This window comes from Bubalus bubalis, chromosome 3, assembly GCF_019923935.1.
Source record: "Bubalus bubalis isolate 160015118507 breed Murrah chromosome 3, NDDB_SH_1, whole genome shotgun sequence".
NCBI lineage: Eukaryota > Metazoa > Chordata > Mammalia > Artiodactyla > Bovidae > Bubalus > Bubalus bubalis.
The window spans coordinates 23,605,708-23,619,447 of NC_059159.1; the positions used below are offsets into that span (position 1 = coordinate 23,605,708).

The 13,740-nt window shown below is 55.9% G+C and overlaps 1 protein-coding gene across 3 annotated transcripts in view; it reads right to left on the reverse strand.

The window, feature by feature from the left end:
- LASP1 (LIM and SH3 protein 1) overlaps positions 1–13,740 on the reverse strand; it is a 40,709-nt gene that overhangs the window by 25,323 nt on the left and 1,646 nt on the right. Inside the window, exons 1-2 of one of the 3 annotated variants that reach the window (XM_044939023.2) lie at positions 8,980–9,119; positions 8,237–8,331 (exon numbers count right to left, since the gene is read on the reverse strand). In XM_044939023.2, the coding sequence (XP_044794958.1) occupies positions 8,237–8,331; positions 8,980–9,087 (203 nt within the window). In that variant the 5' untranslated portion in view covers positions 9,088–9,119. Of the gene's footprint in view, positions 1–5,998; positions 6,055–8,236; positions 8,332–8,979; positions 9,120–13,740 lie in introns of those variants that run through there. The other 2 variants (XM_006045882.4, XM_044939024.2) reach the window with 2 other exon arrangements.

Below are 13,740 nucleotides of genomic sequence, written 5' to 3' on the forward strand. Positions count from 1 at the left end.
GAAGCTGGGCCAGGATTAGAACTCAGGTCTCCTCCATCCCCACACCCCCCGCCCCAGGTCTCCTAGAAAACTAGCTAGAGAGGCAGCCCCGAGTCACTGTGGTCTGTGTGGAGGTGTTGGTATGAGAAAGGGCTGGGGGTCCACAGAGGCCCCAGTGATTTCAGGGACTGGTGGGTGGCTTCTCCGAGCAGGAGCCAAGGGCGGGCCATTCTCAGCCCTGGCTGACCACACCTCACCTCAGCTGTGACCACTGGCTGGTGCCCGACTCACAGGCTGACCCCAGGTAAGAGATGGATCGCCCACTTCCAGCCACGTGCTGTGAACTGGTCACCAGCTGCCCTCCTACCTCTGTGTGTTTCACCAAGCCTGGCATGTTCTCCAGCCACCCGCCTCAATCCTGAGCCAAAGCTATCAGTAATCACACAACTTCCCCGTGTCAAGGGCAGGATTCAGGTGCTAGAGAACTCAACTAAATGGGAGAGGAGCAGTGGCTAGAAGGCGCCCAGCCCTGCCACTGCCTTGCAGGGTGACTCTGGCAAATCTTTTTTCCCTGTGAGCTAGTTTCACCATCTTGGACCTAGAATCACAGCAAGGTGATTTCACCTGTGCCCCATTTTACCAGGCAGATCCAGTTAAAATGCCCCAACTCTTAGCCTCCACTGCCCACCTGAGTCCTGCCTCCCCGATCAGCCCAGCCCGTGGCTCCCTGAGCAGAGGGAAGAGCAAGAGAAGAGACTAAAAAAAGCAAATACAGGTGCCTGCAGCCGGCAGCAGAAGTCTTCCGTGGATGAAGGTGGGGCTAAAGCTGTAGACCCAGTCCCGGGTTTGGCCCAGCTCCACGAAGCCAGGGCCACCCACGGTGGAGAAGCTCCATTCAAAATTCCTGAGTTCCAGGGGAAGGGAGGATCTGTTCCTGGAGCGCAGAAGGAGACCAACAGGAGGGATCTAAGTAAGATCTTTAGCAGGACCGGCAAGAGATCTGAGGTCGCCTGAGGGAGGCTTTGGAGAGGACCCTCCCACCAAATCAGAGCCATTATGATAGCATCAAGGGCTGGTGGCGTCGTGAGGAGAGTGTCTATAAGTGGAGGCTCATGAGCATAGGAGAAAGGTCAGGTCCAGAAGCAGGGGGCTGGAGAAGACCTTCAGAGTGGCTCTGGCCCAGAACTTAAAGGGTCAGTTCAGAGAAGATGGTGTAATTAGCATTTGACGGGAAAGGGTGTCTGGCAGGCTCAGAAAACACATGCACAGGAGCCAGTCTGCCAACCCGCAGTTTCCCATTTGCCTGAAGGTACAGGGTTAAAACGGGAGTGCCGGGTCCAGCGGTCCAAGGTCAGCCAGACACATACACCTGACGTGCCTCCACTCTGCAATTCTGTGGCTCCTGACTGCTCTGTTCTTCCTCACACATGGTGAACATATAGACAGGCCTCTGCAATGCTCATCTCCTAGACACCAAGGCCAGCAGGTCCACGTTCACACATCTACAATCCACCAGAAGGGTCTCAGGAGACCCCCCACCATGTAGCGGGTGCCTGCATGGATGGGGCTGGCAGCTATTTCATTCTCTCTTGGGAGCCATCATGACCCCAAGATCTCAATGCCCCCACCCAGGGCCAGAACACTAATCCCATCAGAAGGGAAGGGGGGACCAGCCTGGATGTCATCAACTCAGCTCAGTCTGGAAGGAGGAGGGGGATTTTAAACATCAGATTAAGATAGATTAAAGGGGGGCTCTGGAGCCACCGATCTCTTACCCCTGCCTCCTAAACCCCAACCCCAGGTCAGAAAAAGGGAGGCAGACATAAGCATGGGCTATATTCCTCTTGCTGGGTCAACCCTGTCCCCTCCCCACAGCCCCCAACCCTGGCGAGACAACTCTGCCTTTCCCATCCCCTGCTCACTGTGCTTCGGGTTCCCATGGCAACCTCATCCTCAGCTCCAGGCAGCAGAGCGGTTGAGAGCAGGCAGACAGAGCGGGTCTGTGGGGGTGGGGGAAGAGACACAGACAGCCAGGGTATCCTCAACTGCAGAGGAACCCGTGAGGGCAAAACCAGGAGGCTGTGTCTGCAGAATACTTGTAGACAGTTCAGATGAGGAAGCTGTGAGCCTTGGGTTTGCTTTCAGGGCAGGACACAAGAAGGCCAGGGCTGTGCCCCTCCCCCACCAGCACAACTGTCTTCCAAGAGGGCTACAACCGATGTGACCTCCTCCCAGAAACAATTAATTGCTGGGGATTCTACCTTTCCCTCCCTCTCCATCTTCAGATTGAAGCTCCCCCACCCTTCATTACTACCCTCAGATCCCAGTCAAGATGAATGGATATATGTGTATCCCAATGTAGGCGCTAGGGCAGACGAGAGGTCCCCCACCCCAGCTAATGACCCCACTGGTACTGCAGCCCCAACAAGACTGGGCCCACAGTGAGGGAACGAGGGGCCAGGGTGGGGAGAACCGGGCCTCCCAACCCTGGCCTGGAGCTGAGTCCAGAGCACAGCTGTTCTTTGTCCCTTCTGTGGGCCAGCCTGCACCCGGCCCCTTGTTAATCATTCCCAGTGGCAGGCCCTCTGCTGATGCCCCTCCCCACCCTCGATGGCAGTATCAGCTGCTCTGGGAAAAAGAGGCATGGAGACAGCCCACTAAGACAGGAAGCTTGGGGGTGGAGGGTGCAGGGAAAGGGATCTAGCATTCATGAGGCCAAGAACAGAGTTGAGCAAGATAACCAGGCACCTGGCAGCAGCCCCGGCCTCTGGGAGAAGTTAGAGTCACATAATTGGGGGCAGAAGGAGAAAGGGACGACAGAGGATGGGATGGCTGGATGGCATCACCGACTCGATGGACATGAGTTTGAGTGAACTCCGGGAGTTGGTGATGGACAGGGAGGCCTGGTGTGTTGCGATTCATGGGGTCACAGAGAGTCAGACAGGACTGAGGGACTGAACTGAACTGAACTGAAAGTTACTTCAGGATACATTGTATCCTGTGCACATTCTCTCCTGAAACCTGCCACAAGGCTTTGGGCTAGAAAAGACAGGCATTATCACTGTGCCCATTTGACAGATAAAGAAACTGAGACTCAGTGTCAAGGACAGAGATCTGGCCCAATGCACTCTCCCCCATTCCACACATGTCTGGGCAGCTAAGGGTAGACTGACTTCCCTCCCCCAGGTGAACACCAGCCTGCTCCTAGTTCTGGGGAAAGAAATGCTTGGTTGGGTGGGTGGAGAACTTCCTCTTTTAAAGCCAACCAGTTTCCAAGTGTGGCTATTCTAAGAGAACCGTCTGGGGTCTCTCAGCCACCTCCTGCCTGAAGCCACCTACTCCTTCTGACATTTCTAAAGCAGGTACAGACAGTGACCTGGGTAGGGGGGCGGGCGGTGCAGGAGAAGTGGGGGCTCCTCCCAGAGGACCTCTGAGTCACCTTCCTGCTTGACGGGACTGCAGGGGCTCCTGCAACGGGCTTACTGGTGACAGGGATCACTTGCAGGGCAAAGCCATGTCCCTAGTTCCACCATCAGCTGTGTTCCAGATACAGAACAAGAATAGACCAGTATCCTGGAAGCCCAGTACCCGCTTTTGACAGGCAGCCTTGCCCCTTTCAGCCTTGGATCCCTTCAAAAACCACAGCTTTTTGTTCAAGAAGGAACAAAAATACAGCAACAAAAGCAACGAGGAGCCTTTGGTTTCACCAAAAGGGGGGAAAAAAAAAAAAAAAAACAACCCACAGCCCTGACATCCTGCCTCTGGAAGGAGCTACTGATCCCCCTGCTGGGAACACTGCCCATGGGCGGTCAGGGAGGACTCCCCTCTAACCCTGTTTTTCACCAGTCCCCCAGGCCTAAGGGGCCAAAATGGTGGGGATAGGAAGCAACAAGGAGGCATTGTTTGACCAGAGGAAAAACATGAGCAGCCAAAATGATCGAGGCTAGACAAGAAGAACTGACCAGCCCTCAGGGGTCATAAATAAAATGAAAAATCAAAATTGATGACGACAAAGAGAAATGATCATGTCAAGTCAGGAAAGGCATGGAAACACTGGGTTTCGGCTTCCTCATCTATAAAATGGGCTGTTAGGAAGCAAAGATCCCTGAGGTTTCCTAGGCCCTGACATCTGAGTGTAAGGAGCTGGAAGGTGAGAGTGAGGCGGGGGCTGCCTAGAGGTTACTATGGGTGCCCCTTTGAACTCCCCCCACCACCCCCCGACCCCTCAAACATGGCATACACACCCCTTCCTACTCCCTTCTCCTGGTCTCGTTTTTCCCAGTTAAAGGCAGAGAACTCTGGGGAGGCGGGAAAGCCCCAGGCCCCAGTCCTGGGTGTGCCTGCCACTGCCCCATCCCCAGCTAACTAGACCCCAGAGATGACTTCAAGCCCCACCAGCACAGGTCCCACCTCATGCCCCGAGGCCTGGGGAAAGGAGCAGGACCACAGTCTCTTGTTCCCTAGAACTAGGGACACCTCCACCCTCCTCAGCCCTCAGCCCACAGCTCAAGGCAACTGAAGGACAGTCCCAGAAAGACACAAGGGAGCATCCCCCCTTTCTTCCCCAGCCCCTGTCCACCCTCCACTTAACACCCCAGAAGCTGGTCCCCCAGGCCTGCAACTGCCTCAGGCTGGCAGCCTCCACTGATTCTTGGGCTCCAAGGAGGAAGAACAGGAACATTCCTCCCCACCCCCACCCAGCCCCACCCCAACCTCCAGGCTCCTCAATTATTTGCCTGGAGACAAGACAAAGGACCAGGTATGTAATTGTGACCAGATCTGCCCCACTTTCAGAAAAAGTAGTTTACAAAACAAATCGTCGAGGGCATAAATTGAGGGCATATATATTTCTCTAACCAATGGAACAGGCTCACCCCACCGACCTAGATGCTTCAAGAAAGAATTATACAAACGCAGGCCTGCTTCCCTCTACCTTGCCTTAGCACTGCTGGCTGCCAATGCCTGGGAAGTGTGAACACAAACGCGGCCTATTCAGTCCCATTCCCTGGCGCTACCCCTGGCCCCACAGCCGGCGGCGTGTGTCTGGATATCCAGAGGCACGTGTGTGAATGCACAGCCTTGGGGGTCCACTACCACCCAGAAGGCCGGCTGTGGGCTCTGGCCTGTGTTCTCTCCCCAGCCTCACCCCAGACAAGTCTAGTGCAAAGAGAAAATACAAGAGGCCTTTCTGCTGCTTTCAGTCACTTCCCAGAACTTAAATCTCAGTCTTCAGAACTCACCAGGGAGAAACAGACAGCTTCTTTCTCTTGCCCACCCTCCTGCAAGATCCTGGCTCAGGAACTAACCAGAGAACGCAGAGGCCCCCCTTGCACACCAACTCACATATACCCTCCCTGGGTGGGCTCAACTCCCTGGCAAAGGGCCCGGGCCAGGAGCGATCACTTGCCCCTCTGGGTCTTGAGCGGGAAGTGCTGAAAAGCCAGGCCTGAGGGTCACACAGCAAGGCCAGGCTGGGAATTGGGGCACAGCTATAGCCTAGAAACCCCGAGACTGGGGAACCTGAATGTCACTGGTGGATGCAGTCAGAGGCAGGAAGAAAGCAGGAAGGGATGAGAGTGAACACTCAGCACAGTGCCCGGCACAGCACAGTTATTCAATAAAACTGGTCTAGGCTCCGGCGTCCTGGGGTAGGAATTCTGAACCATGGGATAACCGAGGCCCAGACAAGTCCAGAGTGCGCCCCAAACAAGCTGGGCCTGCATCTGCGATATCCCAGAATCCCACGTCTGGCTCACTGGCACAGACCAGCCACTCAGAGACTCTGGCTTAGGGAGTGTGGCTTCCTTGGGCAAGCTGCTGCCACAGCTCGCATGAAACACAGCTGGGTCACAAATTCCCCAAGTCTTTGGCCCCTCATCCCGGGTCCTTCCCAGGTAACATCCCAGCTGGATCAAAGGTCAGCTGGGCAGGGAAGAATAAGAGCTGTAAAGGCTGAGGGAACAGAGAGGGGTCAACCTGCTGCTCTGGCTGGAGGCCAGGAGAGGCAGGTGAATCTCACCTTGGGCAGGTGGGAAGCAGCATCTGGGAGGGGTGTGTCATCTTCTGCCTTCCTTAGAGCCCCCCCTCCCTGCCCAAAGCCCTACAGGAGCTCCCCATCCTTACTGGCTGCAGCCTCTTAGAAGAGGGTGAAAGAAGTAAGCTGGGATTTTTTGGCACTACGCTGAGAACACACAGAGAAAACAAGGACAGGCCTCTGATTTCTTTCTCCAACTCCCAGAGCTCGCTGAATTCTAGGCTACCAGAGTCTTAGGAAGAGACAGGAAGACGCCTCAGTCCCTGCTGCCCACTGAGTTTTGGGCTCCGCCAGACTCCTGCCTTGAGGAGCAGAGGCTCAGAAGCTGCCCCCAAAGGAGTCTCGTGCCCAGAAACTAGCCTGAAGTGGGCCAGCAATCAAGGGGTTAACTGCCCCAGCCTCTGGCTTTGCTGCACCCCACCCTACTCCCCAACAGAGGGAGGAAGTGGCAGAGAATCAGGGTTTGTGAGAGCCTTTAAGAATTTGAAGAATGTCCCATTTCCCTTGGGGGGAGGATGGGAGGGGTCGGCAAGGGAAAGAGGACCAGAAGAGCTAATAGAGAAGGGGCAGCGGAAGGAGGAGCCAGGACCTAGCTGTGACCCTTGCTCTAGCCCAGGCAGTCTCCCCAGCGTCCCAGTCCCTCCCAGAAGGGAGGAGGTTCATGGTGCTGCTTGGGCTTGAGATTTTATCGGTTTTCCCAGCACCTGGCACAGGTTGGCATCTAGCAGCTGGCAGGCAGTAAGTGCCTGATGCAGGCTCCAGCCAAGGAGATGAGACTGTAGTGTGAGCAGGGAGGGGAAGACAGGAAGGGGGAGTTGTTGTTCAGTTGCTAAGTCATGTCCGCTTCCTTGTCCTTCACTATCTCCCGAAAGGGGGAGACAGCCATTCAAAGGGCTTTAAGAGCCCAACTCCTTTTAGACAAATCCCAAAGTTCCCCTCCTACATGAACTTCAGCTGTAGAAAGCCTCCAGGCTGAGAATTTAAAAAGGTAAAAAACAAAAAAAGGACTCGGACTTCCCTGGTGTTCCAGTGGCTAAGACTCTGTGCTCCCAATGCAGGGGTCTCGGGGTTCAATCCCTGGTCAGGGAACTAGATCCCACATGTTGCAACCAGAGTTCATGTGCCACGACTAAAGATTCTGCTTGCCACAACTAAGACCCAGCATAGCCAGATACATAAATATAGAAATAGTTCTTTTATAAAGGGACTCAAGTCAGAGCCTAAATTTTTTTGAATGCTGACCTTGCAGCCTACTTAAGTGACTTGACCTTCCAAAGCCCCCTACAGAGCAGCAAGGTTGTGAAGTCCTACATGAGCCCGGACCTGCACGTGATCAACTCGAAGGCACTGCATTCTCTGAAACTGCATGGGATGGGACAGGGTATCTCCCTAGGATGGGAGACCCCACCTCGACCCACCTCCCCACAGCAGGCCAGAGCAAACTCCACTGGAAAAGACGAAGTTCTCTGCTTCCCTCAGCAGGCAGGGAAGAGCTCTGCCTAGGGTCAGGCCACGCCCTTCATGCTGCTCCCCAGTCTCAAGAAATAACAGTCAGGGGGGCCCCTGGGCCCAGGGCCTAGATTCTCTGGTAGAGACAGGGCAGGGGAGAGGTGACAAGTCAGCTGCCGTCATGGAGAGAAACGTGGAAGGCGATGCGGAGAACACAACCGGCCAGAAACAGGACTTTTTCTTGAAAGACCATGTGGATCCCTCTCTTGCAGCAGGGTGCGGTGGAGAAAATAAGCTTGCTATACGGGGACTGAACCAGCCTCTCGTTAGTCATTCATCTTGGGAAAGCCCCTTCCCTTCCTCAAACCTCAGTTTCCTGCTCTGTAAACTGGGCATATTAACAGTCCTGACTATCATCCAGCCGTGGTGAGGAGGACTCAACATGGTTAAAACGTGCGGAGCAGAGTGTGGAAGTCCTGGGCCCTGGCACCTTGTGGGTGTTAGAACAGAAGGAAGCTCTGAAAGTGAAAGTGGAGTCGCTCAGTCGTGTCCGACTCTCTGAGACCCCATGGACTGTAGCCTGCCAGGCTCCTCCATCCATGGGATTTTCCAGGCAAGACTACTGGAGTGAGCTGCCATTTCCTTTTCCAGGGGATCTTCCTGACCCAGGGATAGAACCCAGGTGTCCTGCATTGCAGACAGGTGCTTTACCATCTGAGCCACCAGGGAAGCCCTAAGTGCCCACCCAACAGCCCCTGCCCGAGGTGGACTCACGCGTTGCAGTAGGGCTTCTTCTCATAGCCCTTGTAGTTCTTCATGTTGAGGGTCATCTTGCAGGTCTCGCAGTGGAAGCATGCTTTATGCCAGAACTGGGGGCAGAGGCAGAGGGAGGACACTGTCAGATACGCAGGATTTAGGAAGGGGGCTTGGGCCCCAGGAAGGAGCACTCCATCCCTGGGACTAGAACAGACACCCCCCTGCAGAAGTGAGCCAAGGACATCTCAGGTCACGGGCTCCAACAGCTGATGACACCTTCCCCTGTCCCACTGGCGCTGTCAGCAGGAGAAGAAGGGCAGACCCCAGAGTGAGTGGGGAAACCCCCCCCACCGCCCGCACCCCTGAAGATTGGCTCCACCTCCTCCAGACCACTCCCGAAGCCTGCCTGCCTGAGCAGGAGAAGCCTCATTGCTTATGCAAAGCCGCACCACGCGTTGCTAAGAAGCCGCTGCTGCTGAACATTGAGGGGCAGCGTCTCAGCCTAGACAAGGCCTAGGGGGACAGGAGGGCCCAGCCTCCATGTACCCAGGCCTTCCCACACCACAGCAGACACACTTGGGCCTGGGTAAGGCCCAGCCCCAATGTCTCCTCGTCCTGAGGGACTCATGCCCAGAGTATGGGTGAGTGCCCCCAGGCTCTAGCCAGCACACCCACACCACTTCCCTCCCTCAACCGTCTCCCACCCCCTAGCTGGTCTCCCTCGGAGGCAACAGAGCTTTGCTTGGAGGTGGATCCCCCACCTGCACAGTGGGCATCACAGCCCCATCCTGGCTAGCTGGGTGACCTCGGTCAGGACCCACACCTCTGAGCCACTTCTGTGTCTGCAGAATGGAAACCTTAATACCCATCTCTCTTGGGACTGTTGAGGTTTAAATGAAAAATCACCTATAAAACCCTCAGCACAGCACCTGGCACCTCTAAGTACTCAGATGTCAGGTGCTGGGTGCGGCAGGGATGACCCTCAGCTGCGGGGGCTGGGCAGGAGGTGTGTGAGTGCTGGGGTGCAGGCGGGGCTCTACTGTGCCCAACCACAGCTAGAAGACCTGTGAGTGAGACTGAGTGACCAGGAACCCCCCAGCAAAGACCAGGGACCCAGAACAGAGCGAGGATCAATCCAGGGCCGCCAAGGGAGGGGAACAGCGTCAAAGACCACGAGGGCAGGGAAACTGATGTAACAGAGGTGACCCCATCCCGAGAAACGCTGAAGCTCAAGAAAACCCAGGCAGATGAGAGACTCGCTCCTGGCACGTGGCAGCCCAGGACGAGGCCCCGGGGTTAGCACCTACCCGGAGCCCAGCTTCCAGGGCCCCAGAATCCGGGCTGTCGGGGTGACCCAGCTGGCCTTTCCCTGCCCCCTTTCCCAGCAGCTAAGGGACATCCTCCTGATTCCTCAGAGAAAGAGGCCAGAAGCCAGGGAAGGGCACAGGGAGACTTTCGAGGTACCCAGCAAATGCCTGGTTTTTGGCCACCTATCAAGAAATTCCCGAGGCAGTGCTTTTCAAATGTATTTCTCAGCCAAGAGGTGCTTCTGGGCCACTTGGGAGAAAGGGACAGAAAAAAAGGGTTAAGAGGTTGGGATACCACCTCCCTCACCCTGGCCCGTGTAGACCAGAGCCCACAGGGTAATTGTGTGTGGGGGTGTGGGGGGGGTAATCACCTTCTAATAGAGTACTTTTCCTATCAAGGAGACCCAAAGGCCTCTTCAGGAGTGGAATAGTGACCAAAGGAACAGGAGAACCGCTCTTTGGGAAGAAGGCCAGGGGAAGTCTGGAAGCAAAGAGGAGGCCGGTGAAGCTGGGCTCCCAAGCCAACCTGGGCCAATCCCACAGCCCAGCCGACGCCTCTCAGTGCGAAACCCCAGTGCAGACAGCCCACTGGAAACCTAGAACAGAGTGGTCCCTGCCCCCCACCAGCCCCGAAGTGAAAGCCCCTCTCCCTCCCGCAATGCCTGGGAGGTGCTGGCAGACTGCCCCAGCTCTGTCACCACCCAGTCTGCCGGCCTCTGCCTGCTTAGCCGCACATGCCCCTGCCTGGGCCCCCGCCCCCCACCCCCACCCCCGCAGGGGCCTGCCAGGAAAAACATTCTCTGGAATCCAGACCATGACCCACTTTCACACACACATAGGCAGGAATCCACACTGTCCTGGGCCTGAGGACCTCCAAAGGTGCCCCCCGATTGACCTGGGGGAGAAAAAAGGGAGGGACACAGACACGTCCACCCTAGCTCACAGCCAGGTACCCACCCTGGAGCCAACCCCCTTGGGGCTGAGTATACTGACCAGGCTGGGGTACAAGGCCAGCAGCCAATCCAGGGGTTCTACAAGACACCCCCTGCCGCCAGCTACCACTGGAAGGAAGGGGAGCCCCATACAAGGGAACAGTGCCCATTTCTATCTATAGCTCTTCCCCACCTCACCTCCAGACACCCCCTGCTCTCAGCTAGACACGTTAGAGGCTAGGGAGTGGTCATCTGTTCCCTTACAGGGGGTCCAGGAACAAAATAATGAAAAGGAGGGGACTGAATGCCTTCAGGGTAACTACGGAACTCCGTCTGTGCATCTGTAAAGTGGAACTAAAACCCCGGTCCCAGGGAAGTGCGGGGAGGTGACACAGCCTCACTTCCCTCCGCTCTCTGGAGGAGGGCACCAAGAAAGGTTCAAGAAAATCAGCAGCTTCCACCACTGTGTCCTTTTGGAGACAGGAGAGTGAGGGGAATGAGGGGCAGAAAATGGCAAGTCATTCAATAGCCCCTGTGGGCCAGGCAGACCCAAGGAGACCCCAAATGAAAAGACACCCATCCCTGTCTCAGTCAGGTCTGGTAACGGACACAGTCAGAGAAACATGTCAGTAACACCCCACAGTGACCCTCTGTCTGCCTCTTTTCCCTGCCCCAGGAGCCCTGCCGCAGAGCAGGAGTCCCCTCTTTCTTACAGGCCACAGGTAAGGTTTCAGAGCAGCATTCCCGGGACTCAGGGAGCAGTTACCTCTAAACATGCAACTTGAATCCTCCCCACTGCCCTGGAAGTCCACAGCTTTCCTGTTCACCAAAACCTAGTTTTCTGGGTGCCCGTTAGGAGCCTCTTTGGCCCATGTCCCAGGCTCCAGCATCAGCCTCCACTGTCCCTGGCCTGGAGCTCCAAAGCTGCAACCCACTCCACAGAAAGGCAAACTGAGGCTGCTGGGGGCAGAAGCAAGATCCCCTGCACTTGGGTGAGGCTGGGGGTCAGCCCTCTCTCTCTAGAGTCACTGCAGACGTGGGGGGAGAAGCTGCTCACAGCTCTGGGGGTGGGGGGTGTGGTGAACTTTAGGTCGCTGTGCCTGCTGCCTGGGATCTTGCCCACTCCACCCTCTCCACCCGGGTGCCCTATGACTCAGGGCTAGAGTATGAGACCTCTCCCTCCCTTCCCGTCACCCAGGGTTACAGTTTCTCACTCCTCCAGGGGCAACGGTAGCCCCACCCTGGCCTGCCCTGGCCCGGTCACCAGCCTAGCTCAGCTGGCCACCTGGGAGGCTGGCTTAAAGGCAGAGACCATGGCTGCACCTCCCCAGATTCCCAGGGAGTATTATTCCTGGTTCAAGAGCTCAGGCCTCGAGCATTCCACAGGCCAGTGTCAGGAAGGGGAGGGCCCACTACAAACATTAGGGAGATAGTGTAAATTAAAGTACTTTTTTGCAAACACAACAGGCAGAAGAGCTGAGCACCAAGAACTTTAGTGCTGAATTCCAGCTCGGGCTGTGGGGAGTGAACCGCATGACCTGTCTGGGCCTCTGCTTACGGGGGTCATAATTTACAGGAGCCATCGCATCTGCTCTGTGAGGCTCGCAGGAAGACTGAGCCTGGCACATTCCAAGGAGTCTATGCAGGGACGGTCATGGGATGACTGTGGGGTGCTCTTAGCTAGGAAACAAGGCACCAGGGCTACAGGCCTTTTCCCCTCTTCTGTGTCCAGTCCGGTTTCCTTCTACCTTGCTGCCACCTGGGGGGTGAGGGGGAGACAGGAGGGCACTTCAGACAACCAGAGGCAGAGAGCCCTCCCAATGGGGGAGTCCAGGGGACTCGGCCCACCAATCCTCTACCCTCCTCAATGCCTCCATCTGTATTCAGGAGCTCAGCAAAAGCAAGCCAGGCCAGGGGGACACAGAGAGTCCCCATGTTAATGCCTCCCAGTGTGATCTAGGACCAAACTCCAAGTCTGTCAAAAGGTAGAGGACACTGTGAGACACAGCCTCTCTCCCTCCGCAGAGGCCCTGCAGCAGCCGAGAGGGCCTCGCACCAAGTAGGTGCTTAATATTCTTTGAATGAATGAGCAAGCGACATCACCCTGTTTCTTCCCCAACTCTAATCCCATAAATTGGGGAAACGAATCTCGACCTCAAACACCGTGGCCAGCCATACACATTTATTCAGCACGAGGACACGCTGGGTAATGCAGGTTGATGGTAGGGTGGCCATCAGAGGTGATGTGGCCTTTACTCACCTAAGCCTTTGGGAGATAGGCTCAGGGAGGAGGAAAGGCTAACACCAAGGACGTAGCTTGTGCTCTGGGTCATGTCGGGTCCTAGGGAAATTGCAGTGAAACAGGTGAGTCTAATTTGACTCTCTCCTGTTGTAAATGGGTTGTCTTGGGAAGCTGGTTAGCAACTGTGTCTATGGGACTGAACGTCCCTCCTCAAGCATCAGGTCCCCATTCCAAGTGCCTGCCCTTACTGCCTGGAGGGCGTTGGGAGGAACCAGTCTAATACCTGGATATTCCAGGCCTCCTGCTCAGTGCAGGGGTGACATCTCCCCAGGGAAACCTCCTGTAGGGAGAGATCTAAGAAGAGAGAGGAACCGCCATGTCTCACTTCCCAGGGCACCCTCCACCTGAATGTCCTCTTCTAGAGAAGGGAAGAAAACAGCTGGGGAGGGCGCCTTAAAGGGGCTGCACCCTCCCTCAGACACCAAAGGTCTTTACAGGGAAAGCCAGGTATGGGGCTGGACAGAGTTCCCCAGAAAAGGAGAGGACGCACAGCCTATACCACATCCCCTTCCGGGCGCTGTAACAGGCACTTGAGTGCACTTCCCCACCTTTGAGGAAATGACATCATCATACCCATCTGACAGACTGTGAACACTGAGGCCTAGAGCCATTCACAGAGCTGGTGGTGAGCAGACCTGGAACTAGGACCAAGTGTTCCAACGCCCAGGCTAGCAGTCAGTCCAGCAGATACTGCTTCTGCCTTATGTGGGTGGAAAGTGGCCATTGCCTCTTCCCAATTCATGACTGTGCAGAAGGGGAGCACAAGGAACTCAAGACGCAGAGGCCAAAATCCCTCCCACCAGGGAAGAGCAGAAACACCAGTGTGCAAGGCCAGAGAGCTCTCAGCTCCTGCCCCCAGGCTCAAGTCCTGCCCTCCCGCATGGTCTTTGGGAAGGTCAGCACCCACATTCATTGCACCATAACATGGCCTTTCTCTCCTCCTGCCCAGCCAGGCCCAGGAGAGAAGACCGAAACAGCAGC